Genomic DNA, 19216 nt, shown 5'->3' with positions numbered 1-19216 from the left:
TGTGGACACAAATCTGGTCATGCCCTGTCGTGATGAATGGGGTCATCAAATTGACCAAATCTAAATTTTACAGGTCATATTTATATTATTTCTCAGAGGTGTATATTTACCTGCTGTGTAATTTTTGGCTGGATTTAGTGTGTGTGTGTGTGTGTGTGTGTGTGTGTGTGTGTGGCCTGCTCTGCCGTCAGCGTGAAATATCTCTGCACTCTCTCCTGATTGCTGTGTACGGCGCTTCAGCCCCATTTATAAAAATGCAATTCCAAGCAGCTCTTTCACCTGGCCTGATGTAATCAACCCCAGGAGGCAGATTTAAGACGTCACGGCCGCGGCTGTTCCAGGAGATTGGCTGTTAAGCACAGACAGGAGGCGGTTGGCTGAGTGTGGAGCAGAGATTCAACCGTGCCATCGCAGCAGGTGGTTCAAAAAGAACTCATGAAAGTGAGACCACGCGCCGCAGCCACGGGTGCTAACCGCCTGTTAGCAAGCTCATAACGATGGAACAACTATGGATACATATTTTGATGAAAAACAGGCTAGTTTTGGTTTAATTACCTTCTAAATCCTTTATCTTCACAATACTCTGTGTTAAGGTGTCATTTGGAAAAAAGTTGTCTGATTTTGAAGGTGAAAATGTTATTTTTTTTACATTAGGGTCAGACTCTCTGTGATCTATATGAAAAACTTCTTTGCCTTTAGGAGAGAGACGTCAGAAATGCAGGAGGGCCTGTAGATGATGGTATATACAGCCTCTTGGAAAACCTGCACTTTCCTGTTCAAAGAGAATCCCATTAAAGCTGATGAAGAGCGGCTCGACTCTGCTGGGCATTACGCTCGCAGACTTGAAAGTGAATTTGTGCCTCATGTCCTCATTGTTTCTGAAACGCCGAGCGTGACCGAAGCTCCGCCAGCATCAGCCACGTTTGTATTCAGGAACGCGCTGTGCGATTCCTCCGCTTGGGTTGCCGGATTTGGATCCGGCGCCAGAGAATCTGACCCGAACATTTTCACCAGTTTGTGGGCTGTGACCCAAGTCACGTCCCCGACGACCTCGTCCTTCGGAACAGTGACACGAGACGCGGACCCAGGAGATGCTCCGGTCAGGCTCTGATCTGCTTAGTGGTCTCCATGCCAACAGTTGCACTCTGGGGAAAATCAAACTTCCTCAACTACCTGATGAGATTTTGAAAAGCTCTAACTTCTGTACGTCTTTGTCCTTCTCAGGAAGATGGCAGCGAGCTCCCCCAGCCCTCTCTCCACCTTTTCTGCAGTCTTTCCTCTTCCTCCTTTTTTTCCCAGCCTCAGCACTGCAGGACATGAAGCACTTACACACGCCGGGATCTGTTTCCCAGCGAGCTTTAAGAGAGATCAGGGGGATACGCAGAGGATGGAGAGAGGGAGAGAGATGAGGAGAGAGAGAGGAGAGAGATGTTGCTGCTCCCACTGCAAAGGAGGGCTGGGGGGGGGCAGGGGTAAGGAAGGAAGGAGAGCAGAAGGGAGCATCCTTCCTTCCTGAGTCCAGAGAACGCTTGCTGCTGCTGACTGAGGTGGGTGAGAGCAGGTTGACCGTCACCTGCTGGAGGAGCCGCAAATCAGCCTCTGCCCCCCCTCCCCCCCCACCCCCCCGATTGGTCGGGAGCAGCAGAGGACCGTCAGACCGTGCAGATGAAAGACATCATCAGAGGAGCACAGGCATCCACCGCGCTGTAGCGCTCAACCTCATGCACGCACACACACACAAACACACAGGCAGAAGTTTCTTGCACGCACCTTGTGAACATCACCCCCCCCCCACCCCCCCCAACCCTCCCCGGTGAAGCAGCTCTGTTCTGAGCGGGGAGAGGGTGGATCACTCCTCAGCAGCAGCAGCAGCAGCAGGACGGGTCCAGAGGAGAGCAGCACCGGAGAGAACACCTCAGCCTCCACGAATAGGTAACACCTCACACACACACACACACACACACACACTTTTCTGTTTCTTTTCCTTCCCGATGCACCGTGACTGACCCCCCCCCCCTCCTCAGCTCACACCAGCGGGACAGTCATGGAGGACACACTCACCTGTGGCCACGTCACCTTCTCCCAGGTGTTTGGACGCCAGGGGCAGCTCATGCGAGCAAGTGAGTGGTCGCGATCACACGTCTGTGTGGGTGTGTGTGCGTGTGTGTGTGTGTGTGTGTGTGTGTGTGTGCGCGTCCCCCCCCCCCCCACCCAGCCGCATCTTCCACATGTCAGCAAGCGATGAAGGGAACCTCAGATCTTCACAGGAGTTTTCCAGAGTGCAATGTTGGAAATGCGTGGTGGTGGTTACGTAAACCTCGAGAGGATCCGATCGTGTCACATTTTGGTTTGTGTTTTAAAGCGGAACGTCGACGTGATTTCAGCTGACGTCCCTCTTAGTGCTGAAAGTTGCTGCTTTCTTATGGAATCCAGGTTCAACTTTGGGCTGTGGCTCAGCGCCTCCAGTGGATTCTAAACCGATGAGAAGAGCTGTTGTTCTGCTGAGCTAAAGTTGGACTGGGAAGAGATCTGTGCACGTGGCAGCGGATCCGTGCACGTTTCACACAGACTACCTGATACGTCAAAAGTCACCATATTATCCCTCCTGATGTTCTCACAGCTAAATAATGGATGGAACCCTTCAAAGATTCCAGGAGGATGGGGAAAGGAGAGGACGGGATCTGCTACATCCCTGATTCATGTGTCCTCTTTTGATCCTGGAGGTCTGACAGGTTTATTTTGTGTTGTTCCTCTTATTCTGTGCATGAAGCCTCTGAGGAATAATGCACGTGATTTACAGGATTCTGGGCTGATGAATGCACAGTCCTCTTAAACCGCCGTGGGGGGCCATGGTTGTTCTGCACCAATGGGGTCGACACTGACACCTCAGAACCAAACGGTTCTGGGTTCAGTGCTGGTCTAAGGTCCTGTGTGGGCTTGGTGTGTTCCCCCAGCAACCATGTGGGTTCCTCCAGGTACTCCAGCTTCCTCCCACAGACCAAAAATAGATTCAGGGATAAAGTCCACGGTCCCTGAGGGAGGAGTGGGTGGATGGATGGATGGATGGATGGATGGATGGATGGCTGGATGGATGGATGGATGGATGGATGGGTGATGGATGGATGTGTGATGGATGGATGGATGGATGGATGGACGGTTAGATAGATAGATAGATAGATAGATAGATAGATAGATAGATAGATAGATAGATAGATAGATAGATAGATAGATAGATAGATAGATAGATAGATAGATAGATAGATAGATATCACTGCTATCTCAGCCTATTGTGTGTACATGCCAGGTTGTGAGTAGTGTGTATCAGCTTCTTGTGTATCAGCTTCTTGTGTATCAGCTTGTTGTGTATCAGCTTCTTGTGTGTCAGCTTGTTGTGTATCAGCTTCTTGTGTATCAGCTTGTTGTGTATCAGCTTCTTGTGTGTCAGCCTGTTGCCGATTGTTTGTTGTTGATTGTGTTTGACTGGTGTTCAGAGGGTCAGATGTGTTGAGCCCAACACACTCAGATATGTGGATCAGACTTTTCTCTGTCAGTGTGTTGTGGTTTGTTTCCCGATGTATCTGACAGAAAGTGTGTTTTGTCTCTTGTAAAAATCATGTTAACGATGTTGTGGTGAGGAAACTTGTTGATCTAGATGAAAATATTGGCGGCAGCTTCATTATTTGAGTCGAGCTCCAGGTTTGTGTTTGCTGGAGGAAACGATGAGTGAAGCCGCTGTTTCTGCATTTTTCACTTCATCTTTATTATTTCCCCCTCCTGTCGGCGCCAGTTCCCTCCTCTTTAATTTGACCCAACTCGACCCTGCTCTCCGCCCTGAGATCGCTCGCGGCAGCGGGGGGGTTTGCCCTGCGTATCAGAACCCCCCCGCGGGCTCGGCGGCCCTGACGCGGTCGACTCGAGCCACCTTTCTGCTCCGCTGGGCCGAGGAGGTGTGGGCGAGAGGCTGCAGCGGGACGCCTGTAACTCATGTCGCTGCTCGGGGAGGTCAAGGTCAACATCCTGACCATATCTGAGTCAGAGCCAGAACCGGCCCTCTCAAACACTCTTAAACTGAGTCATCTCCAGCGTGGGTGTGCACCACAATGAATCCCGCCGGAGCTGACATCTATAATACTCTTCCCTCCTCTTTCTTGCGATAAAGGCCGAGACAGACATATTAAATATGCAAGTAATATCTCTGGCTACTGCTGAATTGGCCTAATGGATCTCCTCGCTCTTCTCACTCATATTGATTCACGTCCCAGCTGCACTGGAAAATGCTCCGCCGGAGTCGTCCCAGGGCTAAATTAGATCTCCCCCTCTCCTCTAATCCCCATATTGGATTTAAGGAGCCCAGTAGAGCTGAGAGTGGCAAAGCTTCCATGTCAGTCAGTACATTTGGATTTGCAGCGGTCTCAGGGGGGGGGGGGTAAAACAGGGCTGTAACTCTGCACAAACTGCTGTAAAAATTGTAAACATCAGGTATCAGCTGATGGCCGGTTGATTAAAGTCAGGCAGTGGTTCTGTTTGATGTGTAAATGCGCTGATTTATCGAGCCGTACGTGAGCGTCCGCCCGCCTGTTTATGGAGTCTCATATATCTTCATTTACACATTTTCCCTCGTGAGAATCAATAAATCAATGGGAGGACACGGGCGGTACCAGGCCCAGAATCAACAGCTCTCTGCAAACAGATCCCCGTGTCCAGTATGACTGATGTGACTCTTCCTCTTCACTACTGCGCATGGCCGCTTATCCTTGAGCCTCATGAGTGAATCCCATGAAAGACGGAGCTGTAGATCTTCGGCCGGAAGTCTGAAAACGTCATGAATAAAAACATTCAGCAAACAAGAACAGGGAAAATGAGCGCTTCTAATGTTGAAACGGCAGAATCTTACGTCTCTGCGGTCCCAAATCTGCCCTGAACCGGAATCATTCCACGAACATTTGTTCCCTGATGTGCACTCACAAGAACATACAAACGATGCACAGAGGAGAGGTCAGGAGGTCACTGTTCTACAGATATACAAACTGTTGTACCAAAGGGGCTCTGAGCCGAATGCTAATGCTACGCTCTTGTGTTTGCCGTGTCCAGTCCCGGATGTTTAGTCAGCATCCGCACTTAGCATCTTAAATTAAATTCCCACAAACACATCGGAATGAGTTAATAACCCGTCAGACCTGTAGATGTTTATCCTTCAGTGTTTTGATGTGTTTGGCCCGTGTGATAAAGAAGCTGAGCGATTGAGCCAGCGGCTAACATCCAGGAACCGTTAGCTGCTTCGGATTTATGAAACCGCAGGTGAAGAAGGTCAAAGCCGTCTCCCGTCAGCGGCTGGAAGAAAATGAACTCGCGTAAATAACACGCGAGAGAGACGACACAGAACATCTTTTTAGTTTTATTTGACAAAACAATCTCAGCCCAAGGTCTCGTTAGTGGCTGCTGGCGGCACTTCTGCCTCTTTTTTTTTGCCTGTGTGGAAAAATGAACTTTCAGCCTCACCTCCATTTATTTATGAGTATATTTCGGGATGCTCGGCTCTAGGGCACGCTCGGTTTTGAATGATGGGTGTTGCAACTCGGCACCAGTTGCTCCTTTTTGGCGTTCTTCCTGATAATTAGGGCATTTTTCTAAGGCAGTCTCATCTCTCCACATCTCTCTCTCTCTCTCTCTGTTAAAAACCCTCAAAAGAAAAATGAGCATATTACAAACTCTTGAATGAATGTTTGAATGAGCTGAAGTCTATATGTGACTGAACACATCGACTGGATTTAAACCTGCCGTTTGAGATATGGACATCTGCTTTCAGACAGAACTAATCCCGCTCCTCATTGTCTGTGTGTGTGTGTCTGTGTGTGTTTGATTCCTATAATTGTTCAAATGTGGTGAAAGTTCAGACAATCAACTTCCCATTTGAATGAACTCACACATTGAGGCGTAGAACACAGCAATAAAACTGTAATCCTTCCACACCAGCTGGCAGCATCCTTTTTAACATCCCTGCTGTGGTTCTGCATCACTGGAGCTCCTCTTCCCCGAGGTTCTGCCGACTCGGCGTATCTGCCTCCCCGTCTCCGGCACCGTCCGCCTTGATTTTCCGCCTCTATGCTGAGCTCTCCGAGGACCGGCGCCGTTGAGCTGCCTCTCAAGGTGCTGGAATTCCCGTTAAAATGCAACAAAAAGCGGACGTGACAAGACGAGACGTCGCGAGGGCCGCGGATGTCAACCGCCACACAAAGATAAGTTTAGTTTCAAAGAGGAAAACTCTGAGACACGTCACCTTGATACCTCCGGACGTTTCTGACTGGCGCTGTTTCATCAGACTACCTGCTTGTTTTCACTTGCTTTGCTATTCTCCTGTGGAGAATCCTTGCCTGTGTGGACCTGAGCAGCAGCTAGAGCTCAGTGATGAGGATAAAAGGGGTAAAAAGAGGCTGTGCACGTCGGCATTAAGATGGGACTGCAGGAGCAGGTTCACTGGACAAAAGATCCTGCTTTCCCCTCTGCACGGTTTTCATAGCAGCATGTGTCGTACAGGTGACATCTCTCTACACCCACACACACACACACACTCACACACTGTCACACGCACGATCACCCTCAGTGACGTGACTGACGGGTCTGACGTCTTACCACCTTGCAGACACGCTTCAAAAAGTGCACACAATTAAATGTTTGGCCTAAAGTTCAGAGTTGAACACACGATGGAGCAAGAATCACACAAGAATCACTCACTTTGTTTTTATGGATTCAAATATATTACCGAGCCCCCACAAGCTTAAATAACTTAAATAACTAGACAGTGAAGATAGATAGATTAAAGATAGATAGATAGATCATACATTATCCAGAAGGCACAAGAACAAACAGAATAACCTATGCGGTGGAGAGTAGCAGGTGCAGAGACAGAATTAAAGAAATCAGTCCGAATCACTGATTTTTAAGAAGCGATGAATTTCTCATTTGATTTTAAACTCATGGACAGAGCTGAGACCTTGAACGCAGACCGGCAGATGGGAGCTGTGGGCTCTGCTGCTATCAGAGCAGCCATTAGATGGAGTGGGCTTTGCATCAGGTCTCCTGTCATCTGGGCTGGAGCTGCGTGCTTCATGAGAGGAGCGTGCCCGCAGACGCGCTCGGCATCCTTAAGCACCGCTCGGCTCTCTCCTCTCCAGCACATTCTGGCCCGTTTGAAGTGGGAAGGAAGTGTGTGTGTGTGTGGGGGGGGGGGATGGCTCGTGAAATATGGCCGCAGCGGCGCATTCCCCCACGCTCCCGCCGAAACGGCTCACGTGTTGAGTTGACGCGCGTCCGCAGAAATACTGAAAAGTACCTCCGGCCGTCCAGGAGAAGCTGCTTCCGAGGAGGAACGCTCAGCATCAAAGCGGCTGATAGTGTTAATGAATTCACAGCAGTCCGTCTGTATCAGAGCAAACTTGAAATGCAGCTTGTTAATCCCCAGCGAGCTCAATCCAGGGTGGCAGTCGCGCTCAGCTATTGTGCTCAGGGTGCACAGACGTGCTGGCCCACTTTCATCCTCCCTGAGTGACAGGCACCGACACCTGCTCACAAACCGTCCTAATTGGGCTGCAGCCCTGTCACCGATGACGCCTGCAGGCTTCGGCTTATGAAAGCTGCCGCAGCGCCGAGCTGTTGGATTGGAAATGTCACGTTAAAGCCTGCGCAGGTACGGCACAAGCGAGCCGCTCTCACCCCCCTTCCCAGCTGTGAACGAAGCATCGGAGAGAGGAAGCGAGGCCTCCTGCCGCTCCTCGCTGCTGCCGTTTGTCTGACGGTTGTGCATCTTCAAAGTTTACCCTTCTGCTCACTTCCAGACTGCGCTCGACAACAGGTACGTGACGCAACAGCGTTCGTGCCCTGACGAAACACGGGCATCGCTGTGGTTTCGTGAGCACCGTCTATTACCTGTGTCATGTGCTTGAAATGAGGTTTTCAGGAGCAAACAGGCGCTGCACCTTCGTCCGGAATGACAAGTTCAACCTTGTTTTTTGGAGCACTTTAGGAGACAAGAGCCCTCCTCCCACTGGATTAGATGTGCAGCGTTGTGCAAAAGCAGTCAGGTGTCCTCATATAAGAGGAGTCAGAGGGGGGTTCTAGAAGGATTCCTCTCTTACTCCGTCATGTTGCTTAAACTCTTTTAGCTTTGTAAGCGACTTGACCTTTCACCTCTGCAAGGATTCAAACTGTGTCCTGTCCAGAAGATATTGTCTTGTGTGCCACCGCACCTCCTGTTTAAACCTGGATCAAACGGGAGCTGTGAGTTAGCCACGTTTTTTGCGTGTTCCTGCACGTACGGGGGAGTTTTAGTTCCTTTGAGAGGTTTCACTGTGTGATGAAGAGGCAGACTATCAAAGGGAAGACAAACCTGCGTGTTCGGAGCTTCTTAGTGGGCGACGAACTGAACTGAAAACACAAAAAATGAATGAGCGGAGGGCTCTTTCGAACCGTTCTTGTTGAAGATTGTGTTAATTAAATATGAATCACAAGCAGCAGCTCAGAACCATGAAGAAAATAAAACTCCTGCTCTTCTGGGGAGATAATTGCACTGATGATGTAAAGCAACCCTTGCTGGAATCTCAATGCGCAACATAAGCTCACATTTTTGTGACCTTTTCGCCAATATCAGTGGATGCTACAACGGTCCAATGTCGCGCCTGCGGCAGGTATCATGGTGGCCAGGTGGTGGCACTGTTGCTGTTGGCAGAAATGAAAGCCCTCCTGCAGCTGTTGCGCCTCCACCGTGGGGCTTCGTGGTGTGATGTCGAGATTTTCTCTCCCATCAACTGACCGTCTATACACACACAGCCGGGCTTTGGTGTTTAAGAGATCCAACAGCAGATGATGCGGCTGAGCGAAAACCTGGTTTGACGTGTTCGCTGCCAGCTGCTGTTTTCAGATACGAAAATCACCAGTTGCATCATATAAAAAGGATGCTGTGATGGTGCCGGGATGATCCGTTGAACCCTTTCACCTCTTTATGGACCCGCGTCCAGAGGACGTTTTATGCAGATCTGCTTGATAATTACAGAATGCTGCCAACACTGAGATCCTCCGTCAGTCTCTCCTGAGGTTGACTAAATCCATTTAAAAGATGAGCTCTCCCTGAATCATTTGTATTCTCACGTGCACACACTTGTCTGCCCTTTATAAAACTGATAGAGTAGCCACGCATTGCAGTGGGTAAACTTTAGATTTTGTGCTATAAGGCAACTCCTGCACATTTAAAGGGACAAAATAAAACCACACGAAATGTCATATGGCACAATTACAAGTTACAGGTTTCAGTGTTAGATAGCAACTGGGTGGTTTTCCTGGTTTTTCGTGTTTTATTTCTGTTGCAGGATGTTTTTGCTCCATCAACTTAGTGCATAATCATGCAAGAGATAAGAAGAAGTCTGAGTGGACGCTTTGTCCTATAGTATTTGACCTGTAGGAGGCATGTGAGGGGAAAGACGAAGCCAAACACTGCTGTACCAGCAGGGCTGAACAAGCCTGACAGTCGTGTTGTTTACCAGGATTACAATGATGAGAGTTACCCAGAGGAAGGTCTTATCTCTTGTTCTCCTCTGAATGATGATGTGTTGTTTCCTGGTAACTTACCTGGTAACCTACTACCTGCCGGGAAATCTGAAAACCTTTTTGGCCCCCTCGTTGTGGGTGTGCCATCCCCCCACTTCTCCACAACCTCTCTCCTCTTGTCTCCCCCCAACAGATGGTAAATGTTAGACTGAAGGCAGGATTATAATGAATCTGATGGGGAGCAGGTGAGCTAAATGAAAATGAGCTGCAAAAAAATGCCTCAAACTGGGTTTTATAGTACATTTCTATGAGCTGTTAGCCGGGGACCCCAGTGGCTCATATTTTGGCTAAAACAAAGCACCTGTTGTTGCTTGTAGACACTTTGGCTACAGGAGAGGGGTGTTACTGACGCAGGTATCCTGCAATCGCAAGGACGGCTCTCAGCAGCCTCAGTGGAGGGAACCCAGCAAAGCTCCTGGAGCATCTCTGGTCTTTTAAGTGTTTTTTATTCAAATGTGTTTTGTCCAAGAGTTCCCGAGAAACAGATTTTACGGCTAATGCACGGAACACATCTGTGCTCTCCAGAAAGTGATTCATCTTGACTTCTGGCACCAGAAGCAGCATGTCAAGGAGGATGATATTTGAAATCTGTAGTTTGGAGTGAAAACATTTATCGGTGATTAACCCCAGAGTTCCTTGCAGAAGGAACCACGGAATTGTAACCTGCTCCGTTGCACTTCATATAATTGGTCATTAGCTGTTTGCAGAAAAATGCTCCAACTCAAGATTGTGTAATAATGTTTGGTGGAACTGCTTGAATAAATTTTCAGCTTTTGGTTGCGGATCGGTTGATACATAAGCAGGCCAAAACAAGCTTGTTGCATCGTGGGAACTGTTGCGATGAGAATATAAAACAGACTGCGGGGATCCTGAGGCAGCCGGGAAAAGACTCGTGGCAGCCTGCCTCGCCTCTGCGCTGCCAAATTGCTTTGGACAGATTCTCTGATTTGGATTTTAGTTCCGCTGCAACTCAAGAAGGGATGAGGAAAGAGGACGTTTGTTTCCTACAGAGGTCGATTGTTTCATTTCATTGTTACACCTCACAGTGCTGTGCTCAGAATTAACCTACTATAGACTGTGTAGGAACGGGACGGCCCCCTCCGGAGGGCTGTGGGCTGACGTAGGAACACGTGCAGTTCTGAATTGGACCACTAAGAGGTCCAGAAAAAGCCATCAATCATCAATCACACCATTGCAAAAACGCTAGCTCTCCTCCACTCAGAACTTTCAGTTCTCCGTGTCCTCAGGACATCTCCTACACACGTCCTTTGTCATGATGTCCTTGGGAATCATAACGAGGAAATTTTAGCTTTAGTGACGTCAGATATTTGTGATCAGAAAACATTCGCAGCTGCAGCTCAATGATAACTGGCAACACTGAACACTGAAATGCTACTGACCTTGTGATCTGGGGGTTGGTGGAGGGCGGAGCTACACACCAAAACACACAAAGGGAAACATCAACATTATTTACGGGCTGATACTACTTTCCGAAATGAAAATATTCTGGCTAGACCATTGTCAGTGATATAAATATTTGAAATTAACATGACTCCTTGATGTCTGCTGACATATGAGGGCCATTTTATGATGACTTTACATACATTTCTTACAGTCCGCGCCTTTAAAATGAAGATCCCTGCAGAACTGCAGCCAAGCTGAAGTAATCCGAAACAAAGAGGACGTGACAACAAAATTACAGCGAACGTCGGGACTGTCAAATACAGAGCGAGGGGTCTGGTTCATGCGCTGAGCTATAATCGGCCTGTCTGAGTCGCTGTGATCACATGTTTTACGCTGACATGTTGATCTAAACCTGAAAATGAAGATTTACTAGCTTTTATCTCAAATGGAGGAACACAATTTGATGCATGTATAACAATATGCCATTTGGATTACTTTAGATTCGACAGATTGAGGCTGAATGGCTGCTGTGAGAGTAACCTTTGGATTCCAAGTTGAGCGAAAGTGAAGAGAGAGAATTTTACGATTTTTCTCATCCCAGGCAGCACCGAGTATATTCTACACTTGGACACATTAAACCCCCACTCCTTTATATTTTATCAACATTAGCAACCATCACGCACACAGAGTGGCGCTCGGTGCTTTGAGCTGTCCTTTTCTACGTGCGCATTATACGCTGCTTTCCCAGAGAGCACTCCCACTGACAGCAGCAGCAACATGGCTCATTAGCGATCATTGTTGATGTTGTTTGGCTCCTGTGGGCGGCTACAAAGGTTGTAATGAGCTGTCCACATCTGACAGTCTGTCGGCAGCTCTGCCGCACCTGTGTGTGTCTGTGTCTGTGCATGTGCGTGCGTGTGTGTGTGTGTTAGAGAGAAGCCACAGCTCTATGAGTTTAATGTTTGTGCATTATTACATTTAACAGACAGGAAATACGTTACTGTGGATGTTCCGTGGATGTGAGCCAGCAGAACCTTAGTTATCAAATATAACATAGCGTCAAGACTGTTTCTAGGGTTGTTTGTGCTGGTGAAAATGATGCCAGAATGATGCCCTGTCAGAAACGCCAGGCCTGTCCTCCATTCACGTGTGGTCACTCTCACCTGCCCATGTTTCTGTGTTTGTGCGCTCAGTGGAGCATCTGCTTGCTAACGCAGAAACCAGCATTGGCATCTTGTTTGTTCTGGGCAGAGAGCTGCGGTCGTTGCCACGCCGCTTCCTCCAAATGGGCGTAATAAGCATGCAGATGGTGGTGGAGACATGCAGATGCACACCATTACGTCCCTCATACTCCTCCTTCCTAGTTATGTCGCCGGTGAGTGCAGGCCGCCGCATCTCTGCAGCACTGTCTCGCATTTTGACAGTGATGTGGACGCTCAGAGCAAGTGTGTGTCTGGACACACGCGCGTGGGTGTGACAGCGTGTTATTTTCTGCAGCAGCGTTCTATTATCTCGACATGTTTGGGCACAGTGTGTGTTACTGTTCAAAGTGCAATCATGAGGCAACCGTCCGCCTCTTCTGGAACAGCCCCCTCCAGCGCCACACCGGAGCTGGAACCCAGGCGGGCGGGCGCGAGCTCGCGAACACGCCACTCTGCTGTGGATCATCCGGAGGTTGGAAGGAGCCGTAAACCGTAGATTGTTCTGGTAAAGAACAGACCTTATTAGTGATCTGTGATCCTCAGCAGCTTTTGTCCTCTGTGTTAGAGTGTTTGTGACTCTAACGTTCAGACCGACAATAAAATGATCATATAAATTTTATCTTTGCTTCCTTTGCAGCCGTTCAGTCGCTCAACAGCTTGAATGACCAGCTCGCTCAGTTCATGGTGACGAGTCCCTGTAGCCTGACTGATGAGCACGAGGTCTTCGTCCCCGGAGAGAGGGACACACTGAGGAAATCCATGACTTTGATGAGGCATCTGCTCGTGGACGCTCAGGTATGTTTGAGAGATCATTTCCAGTCATCTCCAGCAAGGCCTGTATTTCACCATAAAAATAACACAAAGTCTGATGTTTGAGTGCCAGGAGAGGGAAAGCAGAAGGTCAGTGACTTATTTTTCTCCTCCAACACATCAGTAGGAGATCAGTAAACCAGTCATAGGTTTTAGACCAGTTGTGAGGCCAACCCTTTGACCCCCCCCCACCCGGAAATCGCTGAGACATTCCCGTTGTTCAGTGCAACACCGCTGCTTTGATTAAAAGATGTGCATAGCAGCCTCTGAAAACAGTTGAGGTATGAAGGCTTGTTTTGACGGCCTGTGATCCTGATTTGTCCCCCCGGGGAAGGTTGATGACTATCACAAATTTTATCATTTCACAGAAAGAATTTTCCTGTCTCTTTCAATTCCATTTATACACTTTTTGCATTTGTAATGAAGGCGATAGATCTTGACGTGCGACGCGCACCGCGGCGTCCTCTGACAGCCCCCAGCCTGCCAATCTTCCCTTAATATCCCCAACAGAGCCTCATTGATTAAAGAGAAAGTAATTCAACAAAAGGCCATCGCTCTCACCTACGTTCAGATTGTATGCAAGTCAGAGTAAAAAATTGTTGGCCTGCTGTTTTTTGTTTTTCCTGTGAGCGAGGACGATGGTGCTGGGAGATGATTGATGAGCTGGAAACTTGGCTGTGGATAGAGTACTGATTATCTCCCCGTGAAGCAGCAATAGAGAAAGGTTTTACTGCTGGTGCAGTTTCAAGCAAAATGCTCAGACCTCAACATGACAGATTTCTCCAGCTGCTGACCCCGTCTGCATCAAATCCACCATCTTCAGATGTCAATTGTGCCTCAAATGACGGGAGTGGTTCTGTTACAAGGCCTTCAGTGGTGCTTCACTCGTTCATCTCTTTTTGCTCCTCATTTTTTATTTTTTAAACAAAATGAAACATGCATCAGAAAAATACCATTAATGTGAATCCAAATGCCAAAAGCTCATCAAACCGATCCTTGTGGAGACGCAGCAGCACAAATGGAGCCACCATGGCAGTCATTCCTTCACAGCTCTTAAGCTAGTTTATACTAGAGGTGTTGAAAGTGTCCTTTGCACCAGGTGTCCTGGTTCTGGTTTGTTAGCTTTGCATTAACTAACATTAAAATTGAGTGTGACCTTAATTTGGGAACTTGTACAAAAGTTGAGATTATTAGCAGCCAGGCCCAACTGGCCATTGAAATCCCTCAATCCACTTTGCCAGTATTCAGGGTTTGTTGGGCGCATGATTTTTCCCTATTTAAGCTTGCACTGGACAGCATATTGGTAAACCTTGGCATCAGCGAGCAATGTAAATACCAAGTGTTGCTTGGGCAGAGAAAGCTACGATGCTGCACCATATACAAGAGCTCTGGAGGCCCTTCAGGATAGATATGAGCAGCCAAGGCAGCTGATCTGGAGTGAGCTGGACGCTGTATTCAGTGCTCCTGCTCTTAGGATGGGCGATGCCATTGCCTTCGAATCATTTGCCATGTCCGTCCAGTGTTTTGTGCGCATGCTAACGACCCTTGAGGGCAAGAATAAAATTGAGCTTAATTGCAGTTCCCATGTCGATTGTCTGCTCAGCAAGATGCTCCGCACTTACCTAGTTGCTTCATAAGGCGCTGCCTTCAAGATGGCATTTTGCAGGCTGGTACCGGCAGAGGCTACACCCTGCAGCACTTGGCTACCTGGCTGCAAATGGAGTCAGAGGTAGAGAAAATCTGCAGTCAAATAGCCGAGTTGTTTCGGACTGATACCTTCCAACCACCTAGATGAGGTCAGCAAACCAAACCCAAAGAGAAGCCAACAATTGTGTGATTCAATGCAGCTCAGAAACCAGCTAACGAGAAGAAAACCCAAGTGGGACCTGCATGGGCAAACCCCAAACCCATGTCCAAACCATGTCTGTATTGTTATGGCCACTACCACTACCTTGATTTTTGTAAGGAATTCAGGCAGCTGAACCTCGACCAGGTCCTCAAATGGCTCAAAAAGGGCAACCGCTGCTGGAAATGTGGACGCCATCACTCTGAGGACAAGTGTACTCTTCAGCGACCTTGTGAGGCTTGTAAAGGAATGCACCTCACCGCCTTACACAATTTTCTTGACTCAATTGGATGTACCTCACGGAGCGTCAAATACCACCACTGAACCATGCCAAAGCATTACTACGAATCGGGTCTGACATGTTTTGCCTTATCTATCTAGTCCAGCCAGCCCACGACCCATCACTTTTTGCACTCGGCTGAGCAATCTCTCGCTCTGCTCCAGATGGCCAGTACCAGATTGAAGGTAGATGGCATTGCATGCTACACCACACCTCTTCTTTTACCTTGCACTCAACCTCGCCTCCATGATTGGGTGGATGCAGAACTTCCCTGGCTTTGCAGTATGGAGTGAGAGGTTACCAAGGAGTAATTTGGTTGAGGTCATGGAAATACCTTTTATGTGGACAACTGTCCACAAAGCACCTGCAATGTGCAACAGTGGATAAACATCTACCTCCAGATGCTAGATCAAAGCACCGGTGGGATTGTCTCAGCATCTTTCTCTTTACGACCAGGGATAATGTCTTCATCCAGGATATCTGGGACCCGGTCATCAAACAGGATGATCAGAATGAACTGAGAGAATGGTTATATGGCTCTCCCACCTGCCTACATGCCGTGATTCATCACGGTCCTGTCTCTACCTCCTTTGTGATGGCCAGGTTGAGGATGGCACCAGAGAAATGCCTGAGCATGCCACATCTGGGACTTAGTGCAGTGCTCACCTGGAGACCAGCCTGCCAAGCTTTTCTAGACCAAGCTGACCATTCCCTTCCAGCAGACATTCCTCTTGTCAGACTCCAATTCAGTACTCCAATGGATGAGATTGGAGTCATGCTGCTACAAGGAGGCAGGAGATTGGAGATATGTGGACTCTGCAATACCCCCTTTTTTTTTTTTTTACTACGGCTAACCTTATGTTTGTCACCTCTGAACCCTATAACACTTCAACCTTAAATAAAACATCCCTTTTGTTTTATTTTTTAATCAAATTTTTAAATTCCTGCGAAATATCTTCCTCTTAGGTAGGTGATCGAAGGGATGCTGCTAGATGCTAACCTGAGATGTATGTAAGACTTGCCAAGAGGCAGGTTTGACCCTTGAGGCCACTTGAGGACCCACACAGACACAGCAGAGGTGTGTGTTGTCTGTAAATCAACAACTTTTCTTCAGGCCTGGTGAACGTTCTTAAAAATGAAATAAAGATTGCTCATGCTAAAATAAGAGATTTGTTTTTCTAATTGGTTGGATTTGGGGTTGCGATGCCAGAAGAGTGAAACTCCTGGAGTAGCAGGACGGCTGGATGAGGCTCACTGACATCACTCAGGTTACAGTAAAGCTGCCAAATGATGGCGGCCACATCCTCTCATGACTCAGGTTCTCTTTGTTTTTCAAGTCTCTGCAGTCAAAGTCAAGCGTGAGCTCATCCCTCACATAGAGGAGGCTTGGCTTATCTCGAGTGTGTTTTATTCCCAGAGAGCTCCGCTGTCAGATGGCATATAAAATCAACCCTTTTCCTCTTTTAATGACTTGTCTTCTGTTTCAAAGTGCACTCCTCTGTTCACCAGGAAGGAAACTTATCAGAATGCTTTGACAATGCCCCCCCCTTCATATTTTACATTTCTGATGCAGGCTAAGACATCATTGGATGAATACCACATTAAGAAAATCAAGATCATGAACACTAAAAGGCAGAAAATTAATTTAAAAAGGTTTTGAATAGTCTCTCTTTGAATGCCATCCCAGCATTGATTGCCTCATTTGTCATTTGCACAGATGAATTATTTATGTCCTCCTTGCTGCGCCAGGGTGACTAATCAAAAGCATTTCGCTCGGTGTGGAAGCTGTGAGTAGTAATACTGGAACATTGCTCTGCTGTAGCTGCTTCAGCCGCGGAGTCGGCGGAGCGACCACGATTATCTGCTGTTACTGCAGCTTCCCACTCTTGGTTTGATCTGTTTTTTATGTTACGCACATAAATAGCCACCAAGTTTAAGAAAACGTGTGTTTGGATGGTTTTTATGGTGGTTAACGGCAACGTTCAGGTTCTGGTACTGCCACCTTCTGGTCAGGAGGAGTTCTTCCAGTCCGCCGTGTTAATTGTGTAACTTCAACATTTTGTGAAGGAATATGGTGCATCTGTTTTTGAAACCAAAATCCCCTCACTGGGACTAGATACTAGTTTTAATTCCGAGTCTGCTACTTACTGAAAATAAAACCTTTTAGATTTTACTAAAATAAATGATCATTTAAAGCACTTACAGACCGTCAGTGAAAATATCTGCAGTTATTCTGTAAGTCATTGATGTTGACTTTCCTCCCCTCCGGTGTCCTGTTTATTCTGATTTACTTAGTCTGGACTCACATTTGGATTCAGAGTTTGTGTTTCTCCACCGCCTGTGTCAAACCGAATAGGTTATGAGGATATGGATCGACCTCGGGGGGGGGGTCTCATTAGTGGGTGCACCTCCATGCCAACAGGATTTAAAATGACTTCCTCCAGCTAGACAGACAGACATTAGAATTTGCCTCCTGAATGGTGCTTTTTTCAAGTTGAATTTGTTTGACAACTAATGCAAAATATGATAGATTTATACCAGGATGGGGGGGATCATATTAGTGTCTTTTTTTGGTGTGGTGTCTTTTTTGTGGGTGCGCGAATCCAGATAAAAGACTTTTGTTACTATTGCACACTATTAAACAGTGGCATTTTGCTGATGACATTCATCTCTGTCCACAGCCTCTTGGAGCAACTATGTCATCATCTTTTATTGGAAACTTCAGTTTTGGTTGAAGAGAGAAGCTCTGGGCTGAAAAGTTGTGCAGCTAGAAAGCCGAACGTGTCCCAAAGCTCCCGGTTTAGTCACTTCAGTAACAACATTGGTGGATCCACCTTAATTCAATATCGACCACAGTAGAATTAAGGAGTCTAAGCTCCGAGTAAGAGAGATCAGAAGGCTGGAATAATGATCCACAAAGACGGTTTAAACAAGAAGTTTAGTAATGCCATTATATATACATGGCATGGCTTTTTCTACAGACCCCTTTAAACCTGTATCAAAACCCATAATCTAGTTTTTGGAATAATGAACCAGAATTTCTGATTCCTGATCATCCAGCCAGCCTGATTATCGTCTCACGTCATCTTTCTACCTTTGTTCCGGAAGTTTCTCCGGCTGTCTGAACACAAAGGAGGTGTTATTACAGGAACGCTTTCATCTCAGGCCTTGTTTTCAGAGCCCGTTCTTCTGGCTGCAAACCAGCCCACCTGTACTCACATTTATTCTGGGATGCTTCAAAGAACCGCCACTCACGTCTGTCTCTGCACACCCCCGTCTGCCCCCGGAACACCCCGGGAACGGAGGAGAGTTAGGAGTTCACATCAAAAATGACCATTTTGGAGACAGAGGAGACGATCTTAAAAGACATTCGTCACAGCGGATAATTAGGCAGACCGCTGCGCCCGGCTGAAATGGCAGCGCACATTTATATTTGCAGATAAGGTCGGACAGATGAAACTGTTTTTCAAATGTCACGAGGCAGACGAGGTTTCTTTAAAATATGCTTCCCTGATCCTCCGCATTATTGGGCACATTCTAATCAGTCAGGCAAATGTCATTTTAGTAAACAAAGTCTACGTTTGTGTTTAAGAGTCTTCCATCCCTCATAAACCGTTGAGAATGCTTCTGGCAAGGGTGGTAGTCAGGGGACTGTTTCCATGGTAACCACCAAACGGTGGCGCGGCACCGAACCAGAACGCACACGTTGATCCTCCTGCAGACCAAAGGTGTTCACCTCAATTTGGTGTGAAGTCAGGGCGATATGAAAAAGCCCCTCGCTCTGTCGACCCCCCCCCCCCACACACACACACACACACACACACACACACACCCTTGAGTGACAGGAAGCGTTTGTGAAATGGTGTCGTGTTTGTGTTTGGAGCCGGTATAAAAGGCTTTGGGGTCGAGTCTGAGATGGAGCGCGTGTGTCCCGTTTTGTCAACTGAAAGTTTTCTTGACTGACATGTCAGGTAACAGCTGAGCAACCCCCCCGCCCCCCCCCCCCCCCCCACACACACACACACACACACACACCACACACACACACGTTCACACACAACACATTTCCACTGTTTC

At 47.7% G+C, this 19216-nt stretch overlaps 1 protein-coding gene across 1 annotated transcript in view; it reads left to right on the top strand.

Moving 5' to 3' along the window:
* Positions 1-1815: 1815 nt before the first annotated feature.
* Positions 1816-19216, top strand: part of kaznb (kazrin, periplakin interacting protein b) — a 67461-nt gene continuing 50060 nt past the window's right edge. Inside the window, exons 1-3 of the mRNA XM_011613979.2 lie at positions 1816-1932; positions 2025-2120; positions 12841-12998. Of these exons, the coding sequence (XP_011612281.2) occupies positions 2045-2120; positions 12841-12998 (234 nt within the window). The 5' untranslated portion in view covers positions 1816-1932; positions 2025-2044. The remainder of the gene's footprint in view (positions 1933-2024; positions 2121-12840; positions 12999-19216) is intronic.

Source organism: Takifugu rubripes, chromosome 19 (assembly GCF_901000725.2).
Source record: "Takifugu rubripes chromosome 19, fTakRub1.2, whole genome shotgun sequence".
In the NCBI taxonomy this organism is placed as follows: Eukaryota; Metazoa; Chordata; class Actinopteri; order Tetraodontiformes; family Tetraodontidae; genus Takifugu; species Takifugu rubripes.
Note: the sequence above shows the minus strand (reverse complement) of the source record. Positions and strands in the feature narration are given on the sequence as shown.